The sequence below is a fragment of the Brassica rapa genome, chromosome A05 (assembly GCF_000309985.2).
Source record: "Brassica rapa cultivar Chiifu-401-42 chromosome A05, CAAS_Brap_v3.01, whole genome shotgun sequence".
Taxonomy (NCBI): Eukaryota; Viridiplantae; Streptophyta; class Magnoliopsida; order Brassicales; family Brassicaceae; genus Brassica; species Brassica rapa.
In genome coordinates this window covers 10,269,039-10,285,984 of record NC_024799.2, presented here as the reverse complement: position 1 = coordinate 10,285,984, position 16,946 = coordinate 10,269,039, and the positions used below count along the sequence as shown (strand labels likewise).

The 16,946-nt window shown below is 34.8% G+C and overlaps 1 protein-coding gene across 1 annotated transcript; it reads left to right on the top strand.

Annotated features, from left to right (window-relative positions):
- The first annotated feature begins 1,553 nt into the window (after positions 1 to 1,553).
- On the top strand, positions 1,554 to 4,649 carry LOC103868440 (TPR repeat-containing thioredoxin TTL1). Its single transcript, XM_009146531.3, has 6 exons — positions 1,554 to 2,658; positions 2,732 to 2,927; positions 3,008 to 3,517; positions 3,588 to 3,792; positions 3,869 to 3,975; positions 4,059 to 4,649. The coding sequence occupies exons 1-6, from the start codon at positions 1,853 to 1,855 to the stop codon at positions 4,209 to 4,211; spliced, it is 1,977 nt and encodes a 658-aa protein (XP_009144779.1). The 5' UTR covers positions 1,554 to 1,852; the 3' UTR covers positions 4,212 to 4,649.
- Positions 4,650 to 16,946: the final 12,297 nt, after the last annotated feature.

Here is a 16,946-nt window from a genome sequence, read left to right as displayed (position 1 = left end):
AAGTTGCACAAATGAACATAACTGAAAATATTTTAAAATTTCAACATATATATATATATAAATTTCTTACATAAAAAATAAATAGTAATAATTTGTTAATATATTGTACATTAGTTTTGAGTCATTTGTATGCACAAAATTAAATAAAGTATTATAAATAATACTATGTTACTACTTAGACATTTGTTTTTAGTATAAGAATTTGAATCCACTGATTTACTCATTATTTGGGATATTGAGAGGTATATATTTGTATAAATGAACCAGAGCTATTTAAAATATTTTATCTGATCAAAATTATACTTATAGAAAAAAATATTTATATTTTAAAATAAATAGCAAAATTATTTTGTTAAATTATATATATATATATATATATATATATGTATTTAAAACTTATAGATATTTTATGCTGTTTTATGAAAATTTAAAGAAAATAAAATTTAAATTCGTTATGTATGTAAAATCTATGTATTCTACAGAATAGTTATTTTTATTATTTAGGGGATTTTGTAAAAAAAAACGCAACGAAAACTAAAATTAATTTTTTTAAAGAAAAATCAATTAATAAAAAGTATACATTAAGTGGATTTTCCTGTTGATGTCATATTTTTAATTGATTTTGAAACATTAAGTTCTCAGATATTGTCTTCTACTCCATATGTTTTCTAAAATATAAGTATATAGTTTTTTTAAAACTTCCACATAAATTAAAATAACATATTAAATTTTGATTATCAATGTATTGCTTTTGTAATTAATATAATTTTAATAAACACAATTATTATTTTTGAATTTTACAATATAAAAGTATGTATTAGAAAAAAATTAAACACATAAATCTTTTCGAAACAAAGATAGAGAAGAGAGAGCAAATGGTGATTTATTATTGGTTGTTGATATATTTGTTATTTTTTCACCCTAATTATTTGTGGTTAATTTTTATGTAGTAAACAATTTTATTTTTACCCTATTTACATTAAAATTTATCATTTTTCATACTTTATAAATAGAAACTTGTTTTATTTGATTTCGATACAAAATAAAAATAAAATTTAAATAGAACTTTAATTATTTTTTTAAAGAAATTTAAACTGAATTTTTGGAACTATATGATATATAATTTTATCCATGACTTCAAAAGTTCGTTAATTCAGTCGTGTCATGTATTAAATTTATTAATACCATTAGCTTTCCAAATTTTATTTTATTTTATTTTTCTATGTAAAATAATTCAACCTTTTTCTTTCAAACGAAATAAATAAAATATATGTTTATGTGTTACTCCTTCCGTTTTTCAATATAAGTTGTTTTAGAGAAAAATTTTTTGTTCTAAATTATATGTCGTTTTCGGTTTTCTATGTAATATTTATTAATAATTAATGTTGTATGATCAATGATAATATATCTTTTATTTTTCTATTGGTTGAATTGTGGTTAGATAAATAATTAATAATGTTTTTGTTTTGAAAATATAATAAATTAATGATTTTCTTAATCTATGTGCGTAGCTTTAAAACGAAACGGAGTGAGTATTTAATTGTGAATATTCGGTCAGCTTCTCCTCCATCTTCACTGCTTCTCCTTCTTCTGTGAACCTTCTCTCTTTAGCAACAAGCACTTTCTCTCTCTAGACACTCACATTCATTCTTTGCTTCACTCTTTTAAAAATCACGAGATCCCCATCTCTTTCGCTTTTCCTTCCCATGCCTTTGTTCAGAGTATCCAATCCTCCTTTCATCTCCACTCTTCTTCGCCGTCTCCATTGACGACGCTAATACCAAGAAACCTCTATTAGAGTGTTCCTCTTCGATCATTCACTTGGTTCGTTTCTTCACCGGTTTTAAAAAAAATGTCACATTCAGGTAAACCGGTTATTGAATCTAACAACCGTCTCCGTGATTCATTAACCTCCGACATCAATAAACCGGACTTTCGTGAGCTGGATCTCGGTTCGCCGGTTTCTCCGCTTCGTTCTCAGCCACGTGGACTCACTACAACCACAACCACTACAAGTAGCAGCAGCTCTAGCTCTTCCGGATCTGTGACCGGTCGGATTAGACATGCTCCGGTTACCGGAAGATCCGGTTCGGTTACTGGTAGTCAATCCGGTTCGAGATCGGACTCGGTTACTTCAAACTCACAACAACCACTCATCTCCTCCTCCTCTGCTACTTCTCCGGCGAATGTACTTCCCACCGGAAACATTTGTCCCTCCGGTAAGATCCAAATCACCGGAATGACGCAAAGCCGGTCGAGAAGCGACGTTCTCGGATCCGGCACGGGAACGTACGGTCACGGAAGCATAATGCGAGGCGGAGGAGGAAGCAGTGTCTCTCCGGCGAAACCCATCTCCACCAGACAAGCACTGAGCTCGCCGGTTACTGTCGGTGGCTCCAGCAGAAGCAGTTCGGATCCAGAGGAAGTGAAGAGAGTAGGCAACGAGATGTACAAGAAAGGTCTGTTCAGTGAGGCTTTGAAGTTGTACGATAAAGCTATAGCTTTATCACCGACAAACGCTGCTTACCGGAGCAACCGTGCCGCCGCATTGACGGGTCTTGCTCGAATCGGTGAAGCTGTGAAGGAGTGTGAAGAAGCTTTGAGATTGGATCCAAACTATGGAAGAGCTCATCACCGTTTGGGTCTTTTGCTTATTAGGTAGTTTCTTGTCTGAAACTCAAAAGCTGTTTGCTGCTTTGTCTGAAACTTCATTGTTGTGTCTCGCTCGCAGATTAGGACAGGTTGATAGTGCGAGGAAGCATCTTTGTCTTCTTGGGAAACCATCAGATCCTATGGAGCTGCGGAAGCTTGAAGCAGTTGAGAAGCACATGAGCAAATGTGCAGATGCGAGGAAGCTCGGTGATTGGAAAGCTGCTTTGATGGAAGCAGATGCAGCTATTGTTTCTGGAGCTGACTTTTCTCCACATGTAAGAACTCAACTTAATGTCGGATTAGATAGAATCAGAACCGGAATCAAATGTTATGTCTTTGACTCTTAAACATGCAGCTAGGTATGTGTAAAGTAGAAGCACTCTTGAAACTCCACCGCCTTGATGATGCACAATCAAATCTTCTAGAAGTTCCCAAAGCAGAGCCGTTTCCAGCACATTGCTCGTTCTCTGGCATAGCCTGTGAAGCTTATACGTACTTTGTCAAAGCTCAGATCGAGATGGCTCTAGGAAGGTTTGAAAACGCAGTGATGGCTGCTGAGAAAGCTAGCAAAATCGATCCACGGAGCAACGAAGTTGCCATGTTACACAATACTGTCACATTGGTTGCTAGAGCTCGTGTTCGTGGTAACGATCTTTATAAATCGGAAAGATACACGGAAGCAAGCTCAGCTTATGCAGAAGGCCTTAGGCTTGATCCGTGCAACGCTATTTTGTATTGCAACCGAGCTGCTTGTTGGTTTAAGCTTGGAATGTGGGAACGTTCGGTTGAAGATTGTAACCAAGCGCTGCGTTTCCAACCACGTTACACAAAGCCTCTTCTTAGGAGAGCTGCCTGTAATAACAAGGTACATAAGAAGCCGGTTCGATTAGTTTGGCTTGTAGTTTGTGCTTGAGGTTTTCTCTGTTGAACTGTAGATGGAGAGATGGGCAGCTGCAGTGAGTGATTACGAAGCGTTGAGGAAGGAACTACCTCATGACAAGGAAGTTGCTGAATCGTTGTTCCATGCTCAAGTGGCATTGAAGAAATCTCGTGGAGAAGAAGTTTTGAATATGGAGTTTGGTGGTGAAGTTGAGGAAGTTTATAGCCGTGAACAGTTTAAAGCTGCCATGAATCTACCAGGTAAAGAGACATGACATATAATTGTCTAGTTGTCAATGAATGATATATTTTCTTGATACCTTGTTATTGAATCCAGGAGTTTCGGTTATACATTTCTCGACGGTCTCTGATCATCAATGCAAGCAGTTATCTCCATTTGTGGACTCGCTATGTACTCGTTATCCTTCTATACACTTCCTCAAGGTAAAGTTACAGTACTCAAAAAGTATTTCATAATAATTTAACTTAGGAAGCTATTGTCTCTAAACCTATCTTTTTTTGGTTAGGTGGACATCGATAAATGTCCTTCGATAGGTAATGCAGAGAACGTGAGGGTTGTACCAACAGTGAAGATATACAAGAACGGTACTCGAGTAAAGGAGATTGTTTGTCCAAGCAGAGAAGTATTGGAGTACTCTGTGAGGCACTATAGCGGTTAATACTAGAAAAATTCACTCTTCTAGGACTCCTCATTACCCTTATGAAACTTCTCAAATAATTCCACTTGACTTCTTAAGATGCTTCATTACTGTAGAGTGTCAGCTCTTTATGATTTGTTCATTCATTCTCCCCTCTTTATTGCCCTGTGGATCTGTCTCTCTTCTCTTCTTTCCATTCATTTTTCTCTGCATAGGCTCCGTCTAGTTTCACTTGTTTAGGTATTGAGAGATGATGCTAGTGGTTGGAGATTACTTTGTGTACATAAGAGAAGTTTGTATGTGACTGAGGAAAGGGGCTTTTACTGAAACGGGCAAAAGAGGACTATTTGGATCCTTCATTTTTTCCTTTTAGAGTTAAAGAAAGTGAACCATCTTGTCATTTTAATTCTCATCTTTTTCACAACATTTTCATCAATAAATAACATAATTTTTTATTCATTTTCTACTATTGCATTTTATTTTCGTACATTCTAAGAGCATTTCCATTTAAAATTTCATTTTTTTTCTAAAATAGAGTAAAAGTAAAAATGGAGTAAAATTACTCCAACTCTACTCTATTTCCTACTCCATAATGGAGTGATGAACAAACAAAAAATAGATTATTCCATTTATAGAGTAAATTTCATTATGGAGTGAGATATGGAGTTGGGTTGGAGCATTTTTTACTCCATTTTAGAGGAAAAAATGAAGTAGGGATTGAGATGCCCTAACGACATTCATGAATAACTCCATCTAAAAATACTAGAATTTTGTATATAATCCAACTTTTGTTATTAAACACTATATTTGACTGTTATTATTAACTTTCAATTAAAGAACTAGATTTTCACCTGCACAACCGTGCGGGTATATATTTTTACATTTATATATATAGATATTTGTTTTACATAATTATTATATATTTTTAATGTTACTCACATATTTAAATGTTTGTATAATTATGCTAAATATAATAATTTTATAGTTTTCATGCTGTAAATTAAAATCATCACATATATATTTTGCTTATTATATATTTGTCTTATTGAATTTGCGTTTGATTACTAAATTAAATTTTTTAATGCATGAAACAATATATATATATGAAAACAATTTTATATTTAATTTATTATAATCATGATCCGTAATTCAAATCGCTAGATTTTTTTAGTAATTTTTTAATGTTTATTAATTTTTATATAATAAATTACTGTATATTAAAAAGTTTCAGATAAGTTAAATTTTTATACATGTATTATATAGTTTACTAATATTAACCCGTTCTACCAACATATTATATTTTTAGCATAAATATTTTATATTTGTGAAAATAAAATATGTTAACTTATCAATTTAAAATAATTTTATCATATTTTGTTCAATATAACATTTTTATTTTAAAATGATAGATATTATTATAAAATTGATAAAATAGGATATACTTTTATTCTTTTAATAAAATTTCATTACTAATTACAAAATTAGTTGAAAATATTTATATTAAATTTATGACAATTAAGATCTTATTATAATCTTTTTCAAGAGATTTGTTAGAATTTTTTTTTTTAAATAAAAAATATAAAAGATATTATGATTAAAGTAGTTAAAAATATTATGTATATTAGCATTAGTGATATACATTTAACATAAAATTTAAATGATGGTCCAAATAAAAATATCACTCATCAAAAAATCATGATTTTTATTTTATTAGAAAATTTTTTTGAAAAAAATTAAAATGAAAATAAATATTTATTTCTAACAAAATCTTTAAAAATTATTAGTAAATGTATTTGTGAAATTAATTAATTTCATTTTATTTAAATTTTCGTTTATAAACCAAAACTATATTCAATTTTAATTTCTAATTATATTTTATGATAATTTAAATTAAAACTAACTAATTTTTGAAAGTAAATTTAAAAAGATTCTAAGAAGATTTTAAAAAGATTTTGTATTTTTGTTAGAACATTTTAAATATTCGCTCTCAAACCATGAAACATTTCCTGTGCAATAAGAATATTATCCGAAATTATCCTTCCTGCCACAAAAGCCGATTGTGTTTCCGAAATTAACCTGGGAAGACAACTTTTCAATCTTTGACACAAAAATTTCGATATGATCTTGTAGCCAACATTACAAAGACTTATCGGCCTTAGTTCTGTCATCCTTGTCGGCCTCTCCACTTTTGGTATCATACAAATATTATTAAATTTATCCTTGGATCCAGATCGCCTGTAATCAAAAAATTATTCACCAGCTCCACCACATCTGTTTTAATAACATGCCAAGAATGTTGAAAAAAGAGAGCCGTCATCCCATCCGGCCCTGGCGCTTTTTCCGGATGCATCATAAATAGTGCTTGTCTGACTTCTTCCTCTGTTGCTAACCGTAGTAGCATTTGATTCATCTGTGGAGAAATTGTTGGTCCTATCTCTTCCAGAAAACTATCAAACTCAGAAGGATTAGTATAATGAAACAAACCCTCAAAATAATTTACCGCCACATTTTCAACACCATTCTCATCTGTAATCCATTTACCCGTATCATCATGAAGGCCAACTATTTTATTTCGAATGCGTCGTTGCTTTGTCAAAGCATGATAAAATTTTGTGTTAAGATCCCCCGATGAATGCCACATATTCCGACTCTTCTGATGCCAATACTCTTCTTCATCCTTATACGCCTCTTGTAATTTCCTGGAAATCTCAATAATCTCCTCTTGTGATCTGTTGTTATCTGTTTGTACCTCCTCCAAAACTTGTTGAAGATTATGGATTTTTTCCTTTCCATATGGTTGATTTTCCTTCCGCCAAGATGATATCTCATGGCGGCAGTTACTAATTTTAGTAATAAAATCCTCTGATTGACCTGTTCTGGATTCTGTCCAGCCCGATACAATTGACTCCATTAGCCCCTCTTGGCCTAACCACCTTTTATCAAACCTAAATTGTCCCCTTCTTCTCTTTGATGATCTGTCTTCCAAAAAAGCAATCACAGGGCGATGATCCGAACCCACCATCCTCAAGTATTCTGTATAAGAAACTGGAAACAGTGTGTGCCATTCTTCATTAGCTAAGGCTCGATCCAATCTACATCTTACCATCACCGCTCCTTTCCCTTTGCCTCTCCGGCCTTGCCATGAAAATTTATTACCTCGAGCCGGGAATTCTAATAACCCACTATTTCGTATCATATTGTTAAAAGGAATAAAAGATGTTGCACATCGTATAAAACCTCCATCCTTTTCATGATTCCCAGTAATCTCATTTAGATCTCCTATAATAAACCAAGGATCCGACCTGGATAACCCATACCGGGTTAATCGCTCCCAAACTTGTTCCCTTAGTTTCTGATCCGGTTCACCATATACAAATGTAAGGAAAACTTGTTTCCCTTTTACCACAGCCTCAACATCAATCATTCTATTACTTGAATATAAAATTTTAACTTGGAACTCATTGTTATAATAGAGAGCTAAACCACCACTTCTCCCAATTGGATCCACCGTAGCCAGATTGTCATAACCAAAGTGAAATTGAAATCCTTGTACTAAACCAAAATCCTGTTTCGTTTCTGATAAAAATAAAAAATTTGGTTTGTTTTGATGCCATATTTCCCGGAGATAACTCTTTGTCCAGTGACTTCCAAGACCTGTGCAATTCCAACTTAATATTTTCATATATAAAGAGACTGATTTTGCCCTTTCGAGCGAGAGGACTGGAGTTTAATGATGCTCAAGTCTTATAATACCAGGTGCCTGGAAACCATAAATCCCGTACTCAAACCCATTAAGTGTATCACTAAACCCATCAGAATCATGATCACACCACCGAAACCCATCTTTCCAAATTGCCGATGACTCCTTGCCGTCATTCCATAAACCCATCAAAACAAGATACATATTATATATATTTAAACCATTACAGTTCTCTCTCAAAAATACCAATAGTTCATATAAATGTACAAGATTTATCAATCGCTTAGCGAACCAGCTATTTTGATAAAACATACCATTAGACTTGTAAGACCATTTCAGTGCATTTAAACTAGCAACTAAGCCTACCATAAACATCCCATTAGTTAATTCATATAAAACACAAAGGGTACACAATACTATATAAAACCCTCTAACTTGACTTAAGGATGAACCCCATCTCCTTGATCTCAAACAAATTTGCACCATGATACCTAAAATCATAGTCGCCAATGATCCCAAAGCCTCCATAGTTCCATACCAAACCAAGGCCAATACCATATATAATAGACCCGTTATAAGCCGACTCCCACAGCCATATCTCCAATCCAAAGAGTCCACACTCACACCACATAACATACATAACAATACACGTACGCATACAGCAAGAAAACACCACCACAAACTTAAAATTCTAATTTTATTCCATATCTTAATAAAAGCCACAATAATCATCACAATTTCCTCTTTCCCCACCCTCATTGTCGAAACTAATTTATAGGTCTTGATCCATAATCTTAAAACTTGAGGTTCGTTGACTTCGGGTTTGAAGGCCCCTTTCTTTCTAACGCTTTACCACCATCACCCTGACGAATTCCCACCTTAGCTACAGCACGTTTGCGTGGAGAGAGAAGCGAGCTTGCCATCCTCATCTTGTTGCTACCCGCAGTGCTGGGTTTGAGCAGCCTCCTGCGATTACTCTGTCTCGTCGCCATGTCATCTGCTACCGTTGCGTTGTTGCCATCACCACTCACCAGTTCCTCTTGCCCATCAACCTCAGCCAGTTGCTCAGCTTCCTCCTCCGAGAGAGTCTGAAACTCATCCTCTACCTCCACATCCTCACCATTCTCCAATATGGAAGCATGAATAGCCTCTATTTCCATATCAATGTCAGCTGTTATGTCCTCCTGTTGCCCCATCACTCCCTTAAGCTTGATTAAACCCATCTCCTCCTCAGTAGTGTCAATTATCGCCTCTGATCCTTCCGCCTGCGTCTTAGCTAGTTCAAGTTGAAACTCGTCAGTCGCTGCATCATCACCAGTACTCTTGATCTCCCCTTCTTCCCTAACTGCGGAAACTGGAGTCCTCTGACCATGAGACTCTCTTGGTTGATGCGAAGAAGGTCTGGCACGTATCTCTTGATCACCAACTCCCCCATGTGTACCTCCACTTCTCCCCTCCTCCCTCCGCGTGTTTCTGTATCGAGAGCCCTCACCAGCTCCTCTATAACTACCATAGTAGGTAGAAGGTTTCCTAGATCCCTTCTCAGCTACCTTGACCCACTTAGAGTCCACCACATCAACCGCCTTTCCCTTTCCTTTCCCATAGTTTTCCCGGTTGACAATAAGTCTTGTCAGAATAATTTTATGGCAATTAAAACAGATATGAGCAAGGCTTATGATCAGATAGAGTGGAATTTCATTGAGGCTCTCCTTTACAAAATGGGTTTTGATTCTCACTGGATCAAATTAATGCGCGAATGTATTTCCTCAGTCCAATACAGGGTTCTTATAAATGGGCAACCTCGGGGTCTTATAACCCCCCAGCGAGGTTTACGGCAAGGGGATCCCTTATCTCCTTATTTATTTATTATGTGTACGGAGGCATTAATTTCAAATATTAAAAAGGCAGAGCGGATGAAACATTTAACTGGTATGAAAGTGGCAAGAGCTTGCCCTGCAATCTCTCATTTGTTATTTGCGGATGATAGTTTGTTTTTCTGCAAGGCAAAAAAGGAGGAGTGTCAGACTATTCTCAGGATTCTAAAGGAATACAAACTGTCTCAGGGCAACAAATTAATTTTCAGAAATCTTCCATTCAATTTGGACATAAGATTGAAGAGGCTAGCCGTCAAGAATTGAGGGATATTTTGGGAATCCAGAATTTAGGTAGAATGGGATCTTATTTAGGACTGCCGGAAAGTCTAGGTGGCTCTAAAGTACAAGTGTTTGGCTTTGTACAAGAACGGCTGAATAGTAGGGTTAATGGATGGACTTTTCGTTTTTTTACCAAGGGTGGAAAAGAGGTGATCATTAAATCAGTTATTACGGCTTTGCCAAACCATGTGATGTCTGTGTACCGGTTGCCAAAAACTACAGTGAAGAAGCTCACAGGTGCAGTCGCCCAATTTTGGTAGAGTCCAGGAGGTAGCACAAGAGGTATGCATTGGAAATCATCGAATAAAGTGTGTGCCCATAAAGACAATGGTGGGTTGGGTTTTAAGGATTTGACTGATTTTAATACGGCAATGCTTGGGAAACAGTTGTGGCGGCTGATCGAGAAGCCAAATTCCCTCTTTGCTCGAGTCTTCAAAGGACGGTATTACATGAATTCTTCACCCCTGGAACCGATTCGCTCATACTCCCCGTCATATGGCTGGAGGAGTATTACTTCTGCTAGATCTCTGGTTTATAAATGACTAATTAAAAGGGTAGGAACAGGATCATCTATTTCAGTATGGAATGACCCTTGGTTCCCATCCACTCGCCCGAGACCAGCCAACAAAAACCTTCATAATAGTTACCCGGACCTCACTGTAGATTATTTCATTAATCAAGAATCACGCACATGGAATGTACATGCAATTAGGGATTTGGTGGATCCACAAGATGCAAAAATAATTGAGAGTATACCATTGGGCAGAAATCAGTTGGCAGATAGGAATGGATGGCATTTCACAAAAAATGGAAAATATACGGTACAATCAGGATATCAGGTAGAAAGGATTTATCCTGACAAGGAGAAACCACCTGATTTTTATGGCCCTAATGTGGATATCCTTAAGGCATACTGTTGGAAGGTGAGGTGTCCTCCGAAGCTAAAACACTTTCTTTGGCAGCTGGTAACTGGTTGTATAGCGGTGACGAAAACATTAAAAGCACGAGGGATGCAAGGAGACACCTGCTGTGCCAGGTGCGGAGCTCCGGAGGAATCAATAAACCATGTGTTTTTTGAATGTCCTCCAGCACGTCAAGTGTGGGCATTATCCAAGATCCCATCAAATCCAAACATTTTCCCAATTGGCTATCTTTTTTGCTAATATGGATCATCTATTCTGGAAACTTAATCCAAAAATGGTGGATCACCAGTTTGCATGGATATTATAGTATATTTGGAAGGATCGGAACAACAAAGTGTTCAGTAATTTAGATATGGACCCAAGAGACATGCTGAGATTGGCAGAAGTGGAATCAACAATGTGGGCTGAAGCACAAGTTATTAAAGAACGTAGATTGGTACAGGAAGTACAGGTACGGCCTGATATAGGGACCATAGGACGATGGTGTTTCACGGATGGTTCTTGGAAAGACAAGGATCTTTTTTCAGGACAAGGATGGCATAGCACGCTGCCAGGGTTTGATGGCTTATTGGGAGCACGAAATGTAAGGGCATCCCTCTCACCTCTTCATTCGGAGATGGAGGCATTGATTTGGGCGATGGAATGTATGCGAAATTTAAGGCAGTTTCAGGTTACGTTTGCAACGGATTGTTCTCAACTGGTGAAGATGGTTTCGGAACCAGAGGAATGGCCAGCATTTGAAAGCTACCTGGAAGATATCAAGATTTTGCGACAAAGTTTTGTCAACTCAGAAATTGTTCATGTTCCTAGGATGGAGAACAAAAGGGCGGATAGCTTGGCACGGAGTGCTCGGCAACAACTGTCTTTCGTCATGCACATGGATGTAGTTTTACCAACTTGGTTTACAGAGTCTACATGAGTTTGTAAATGTTTGCTGTCAAAAAAAAAAGAAGAACATTTTAAATATATTCATTTGTATTTCAAATAAAAAGATAAAAATATTAAAAAATATAATAATGAACTTATGTAAAATATGATATTTATTAGGAATGATCCAAATTAAAAAAAATTACACATGAAAAGAAGTCATGACTTCTGTTTTAATATATAAGAAGGGAGATATGTGATTGATATAAAAGTTGGGTTTGTTATAATACTTTAGTCGTTACTGTACAGAAAAAGGAGCAACGGATTAATTAGAGGCTGATTTTGTTTGTGCCACAAGCGACTATCTATATTATTAAAACTGAAGTACATTTCAGAGTTGTTTGGGTATATAAATAGTAGGATTAATAAAAACTGTTTTGGTTGGATGCACAGATATAGTTAATACTTTAGATTTTAATTTAAAAATTTGACATACTTTTTAAAAACGTGAACAAAACAAAATAAGGCATATATTTAATACTTTAGATTTTAACTTAAAATAGGATTAATAAAAACGGCTAGATTTTAACAGAACGTAACTTCCAAGTTAAAAATAAGGCATATATTTCAAAAAAAAATATACACAAAATCTAAACTTAACAAAAACATAATTCCAACACATTAACTCCACATATATCGATCTTACAAACTAACATATCTGAACGAGAATCCTAATTACTTGATTCCCTCATTTCACACCTTCTTTATCCAATTTTCAAATAATAAATTATCAAAACCACTTTTAAGTATAACAACCGAATATTCTCTTTTTGTGCTAACCAATTTAGTTACTTAGGCAACTAATATATATCTTGCTTGATTGACTCCACAAAAATCGTGCTATTAAATTTTTTAAAAAATTCTTTAGATTACGTATAACCCACTATATATATAAACCTTCCCTTCATATTCTTCATACTCACCGTAGCAAAGAAAAAAAAACTAAAATGTCTAACAAGTAAAGTAGTTTGGTTTTGTCGAACAAGCAGAGTTTGGTTTTTCTTAACCAAGTCAAACCCTTCAAAGACACTTGGCAAGTACATGTGAAGTGTCTTCACTCATGTAAGATAAACAACAACTCTGGTGAATCTCTCGAATGCGTTCTCATGGATGAACAAGTAAGTTTGATTTTATATATATATATATATATATATATTGTCTCTTATATGTAATACTCTATCGATTTTGTTGTTTATACTAGCAAAAAATATTAATATCAGCTTTTATATTGTGTTTAGGGTGAGAAACTTCATGCTTCTGCCAAAAGAAATCAGATGTATCGTCTACAGCGCAACCTTCCTATTGGTGAATGGCGGTTTATTGAGAACTTTACAGTTACGAGTGCTGGAGGTTAATATCGAATAACTACCTCTCCAAATTACATTTATTATTTTATCTTTGTTTTTCTATTATTATTATTTATTTATGTGAAAAAAATTATTTTAAATACCTTATTCTTACATATTTTAAAAGTATTTATCATATATTAAGAACAAACAGTTTCTGATGTAATATATATTGCCGTTTCAACATTTTTTTCATTAATTATAAATAAGGTTCCCCTATAATTGTATTAAGATATATTATAATAATATAGATTTTAAATACTGTATAACAATTTGACAGATCTTACACATCCAGTTACAAAATATATAATACACATGATTTTTTAACCATATTGAATTGATATATTTGGCTTCGTGTAATTTTCCATAAACAAATGAATATACATAAAATAGAATATGTATTTTTCATAAAGCTGTAAATTTGTTAAAATCTAAATAAAATATTGTTTGTTCTCAACATTTCAAGATTACACAATACAGTGACGAAATACAAAGTTTAAACAGTAAACTTTAATAATACAAATTCGTTCAACTAAATTAAGATCTGCAAATGTTTATATATATATCATAAAAATATAGACCCGCCCAGTCGGGCGAGTTAAGATCTAGTTGTTAATTATGTTAGTTGCCACTCTTTAAGGGATTGAGAAACAGAGAGAATCTAATAACTTATTGCAAAAATGAAAATAATTATTAGCATAACGCTCATAAATAAAGATAACCTTTTTTTTTGTTGACAATTTTCTCAAATAACTATTTTTAAATTTTTAGCAGAGAAAAAAAAGTTAGCAGAAAAATAATTTTCAAAAATAAAATGATCAAAATAGTTTTTTCATATTAAAAATTATATATATATATATATTAATTTGAAATTCATCCCCAAAACTTTTTACTCATTAATTCTAAATGCATTTTAATAAAATTTGCAACCTTTGTAAAAATAAACTAAAAAGGTTATCAAATGAAGTTTTTTCTTTTTTTGAACAACTGAAAATGAAGAAAAGTTATGAACTTTGCGGTCGTTTGGCCGGTGCTATACTGCCTCGGTTGTAGTCGGTGGTGCCCTGTACTCGTGGTCTATTGACACCTATTTATTCGTTGAGTATTTTTCCTTTTGTCGATAATCATTTTCTTTGGCCTTCTTCAACTTTTAGCTAATATTTGAGTAATCATAAAAAATATTTCTGAATATCTTTTTCTTCCTTTAAAATCAGTTGAGAGGCGCGTGACTGCCAGTCACCGACTTTTTCGAGTGTGAACTTTTTGACCTATGAGAGTTAAACTAAAAATGTACTTATTACGCATAAAAAACAGGTACACCGTACATGTACGCTATAAATTCCCGGCAATAAATACAGCCGTTGGGGCGTTACCGAATCGAAAAATGCAAGGAAGGCGTGTGTCTATAGAGTATAGACGAGACCTAAACACCGTGTCGTTTTCTTGGCACCACTTTCCTTTTTCAACGGCCTCTTTTAGCAAACATGTCTGCCGTTTTCGGGACCACATACGGCAAGTCGACATGTGTGAAAGTTGAGTAGACGACAAAGGACAAAGAAGCGTAATCGAAACAATCAAACCGAACCCAACGGAAATATTACGAGGCAAAACTAAACCAAAATGGTTTATTATTTATTATTTGAATCAAACCGAACCAAAATCAAAGCGCTTGGTAAGACAAACAAACAAGCTAAGAAAAGATTCTCTCCCGCTCTGTTTTGTTGCATCCGAGAAAAACAGAGCATGTGTTCATGATCTCGAAAGAGTTTCAAGTTTAAGTTTGACATACATTGAGAGTTGTGATGTACGAGTTACGAAGTCTCAGTCTCTGTTTCAGGTAAGGATCATCTTCAAGAAGATCCTTGTGTCCAGCAGTCTGCAAAACAGTGAACGCCATTCAGAACAAAAACAACAATGCTCTGTTTCAGAAATCAAGAATGCTCTTTAAAAGCCATACACTTTAACGTGTTAACATCACTAATCAAGATCAGTAAAAGGAGTATACGCCAACACTTTAAAATCAACTCTGCGGTCTACCAAATTCGAAGGGTAATAACACATTGATGAGCTAAGATAGGCCTGGGCATTTTACCCGGACCCGAAGACCTCACCCGAAACCGACCCGAAAAAATCCGGTTCGGGTAAGAACCGATCCGATCAAATTACCCTATCGGGTTTTGTTGCAGAGGACCCGCGGGTCTTGGACCCGACCCGACCCAAACCCGAAACCCGATGGGTACCCGAATTAATAATGTAAACTAAATAAAATGCATCAAGGGGGAATCGAAGACGGGTTATTTGTCTAGAGAACATGGGGGTCAACCACTAGGAGACAACGAATTGTTGTTTTATCTCGCATAGTTTAGTATATATACACATTTTAATATAATAAAAACACAAATTTTGAATAAAATTTTAAATATTTTCGGATATATAAATATTTTCAGATTTTTTTGTATTTTTAGGTCTTTTTTAGATCGAACCCGAACCGAACCCGACCCGAAACCGAACCGAATCCGAACCGATAAATTCTAATTACCCGAATGGGTCTAACTATCTAAGACCCGACCCTACCCAGACCCGGCACGACCCGAACCGGCCCGAAACCAAAAATTTGAAAATACCCTATCGGGTCCTAAATTCTTAGACCCGAAAGATCCAGACCCGAAAGGACCTGACCCGAATCCGACCCGACGACCCGAATGCCCATGCCTAAGCTAAGATTAAAGTGACGTGATGGAAACATAGGAATATATGTGTGTGAGTTAAAACGATTGTAAAAGCTTATCAAGGAGACACATACCTTTTCATCAAGAAGTTGCATGTCCATGACCATGAGCTCACCCTCTTTTCACATCAAGCTCCTCTAAGAAGACGTGTGACAACTGAGAACAAATGGACGGCTTGTGGTGGGTGTTAAGCCGATGCACATTGACAGAAACTTGCAGGAGAGTGGACTTTGAAGAGTGAAAACATGAACCGCCTTTGTAAGTATATATGGACGAATGGGAAAAAGATAATGTATAATCAAGGAGCAGAGCCGTGCGAGCATTTTTGGTTGCCCGAAGCGAATCATAAAAATCTCTATAACAAAAATAATAATATACACTATGATAGAGAAGAAATTATAATAAGGTAAACTAACAAACAAAATATGAATTATACAACAAGATACTTAAAAAATATTAATCAAATATTTATTATTAAAATTTATAACTAATTTTTAAGATAAGATGATTAAACTACTTATTTTTATGCCATAATCGATCAAAGATAAAATTTATCAACTTTGTTTTCCAATATCTCAAAAATGCATTCAAAATTGTAATCCAACATCTAATTACTCTTTAGCAATTAATAATTGTGTACATGCTTAGGAAATCCATATTTTTATAAGCCCATGTTCAAATCCTAACTATTATACTGCTTTCCTCGTGTTCGTGTAGTTTAAATTCTTATAACTTTATGCCTCTCATAGTTTTTTTTTTTTTTTGTCATCAACAATACAGACTCATACTGACTCTGTAAACCAAACCGGGTAATCTGCATCCATATGAACGACAATAGACGGTTGCTTTCTAGCACTGCGTGCTAGACTATCTGCCTTTGAATTTTGCGTCCGTGGTACATAGATAATCTCTGATCGGGTGAAGCTCTCTTTATGCCTCTCATAGTAAATTAATAATAGATGATCCCTCATTTAAAAA

Coding starts and splice junctions, on each gene's coding strand:
- LOC103868440 (XM_009146531.3), top strand. CDS start 1,853: ATGTCACATTCAGGTAAACCGGTTATTGAATCTAACAACCGTCTCCGT. Junction 2,659..2,731: donor TTGGGTCTTTTGCTTATTAG/GTAGTTTCTTGT, acceptor TCTCGCTCGCAG/ATTAGGACAGGTTGATAGTG. Junction 3,976..4,058: donor CTTCTATACACTTCCTCAAG/GTAAAGTTACAG, acceptor TTTTTTGGTTAG/GTGGACATCGATAAATGTCC.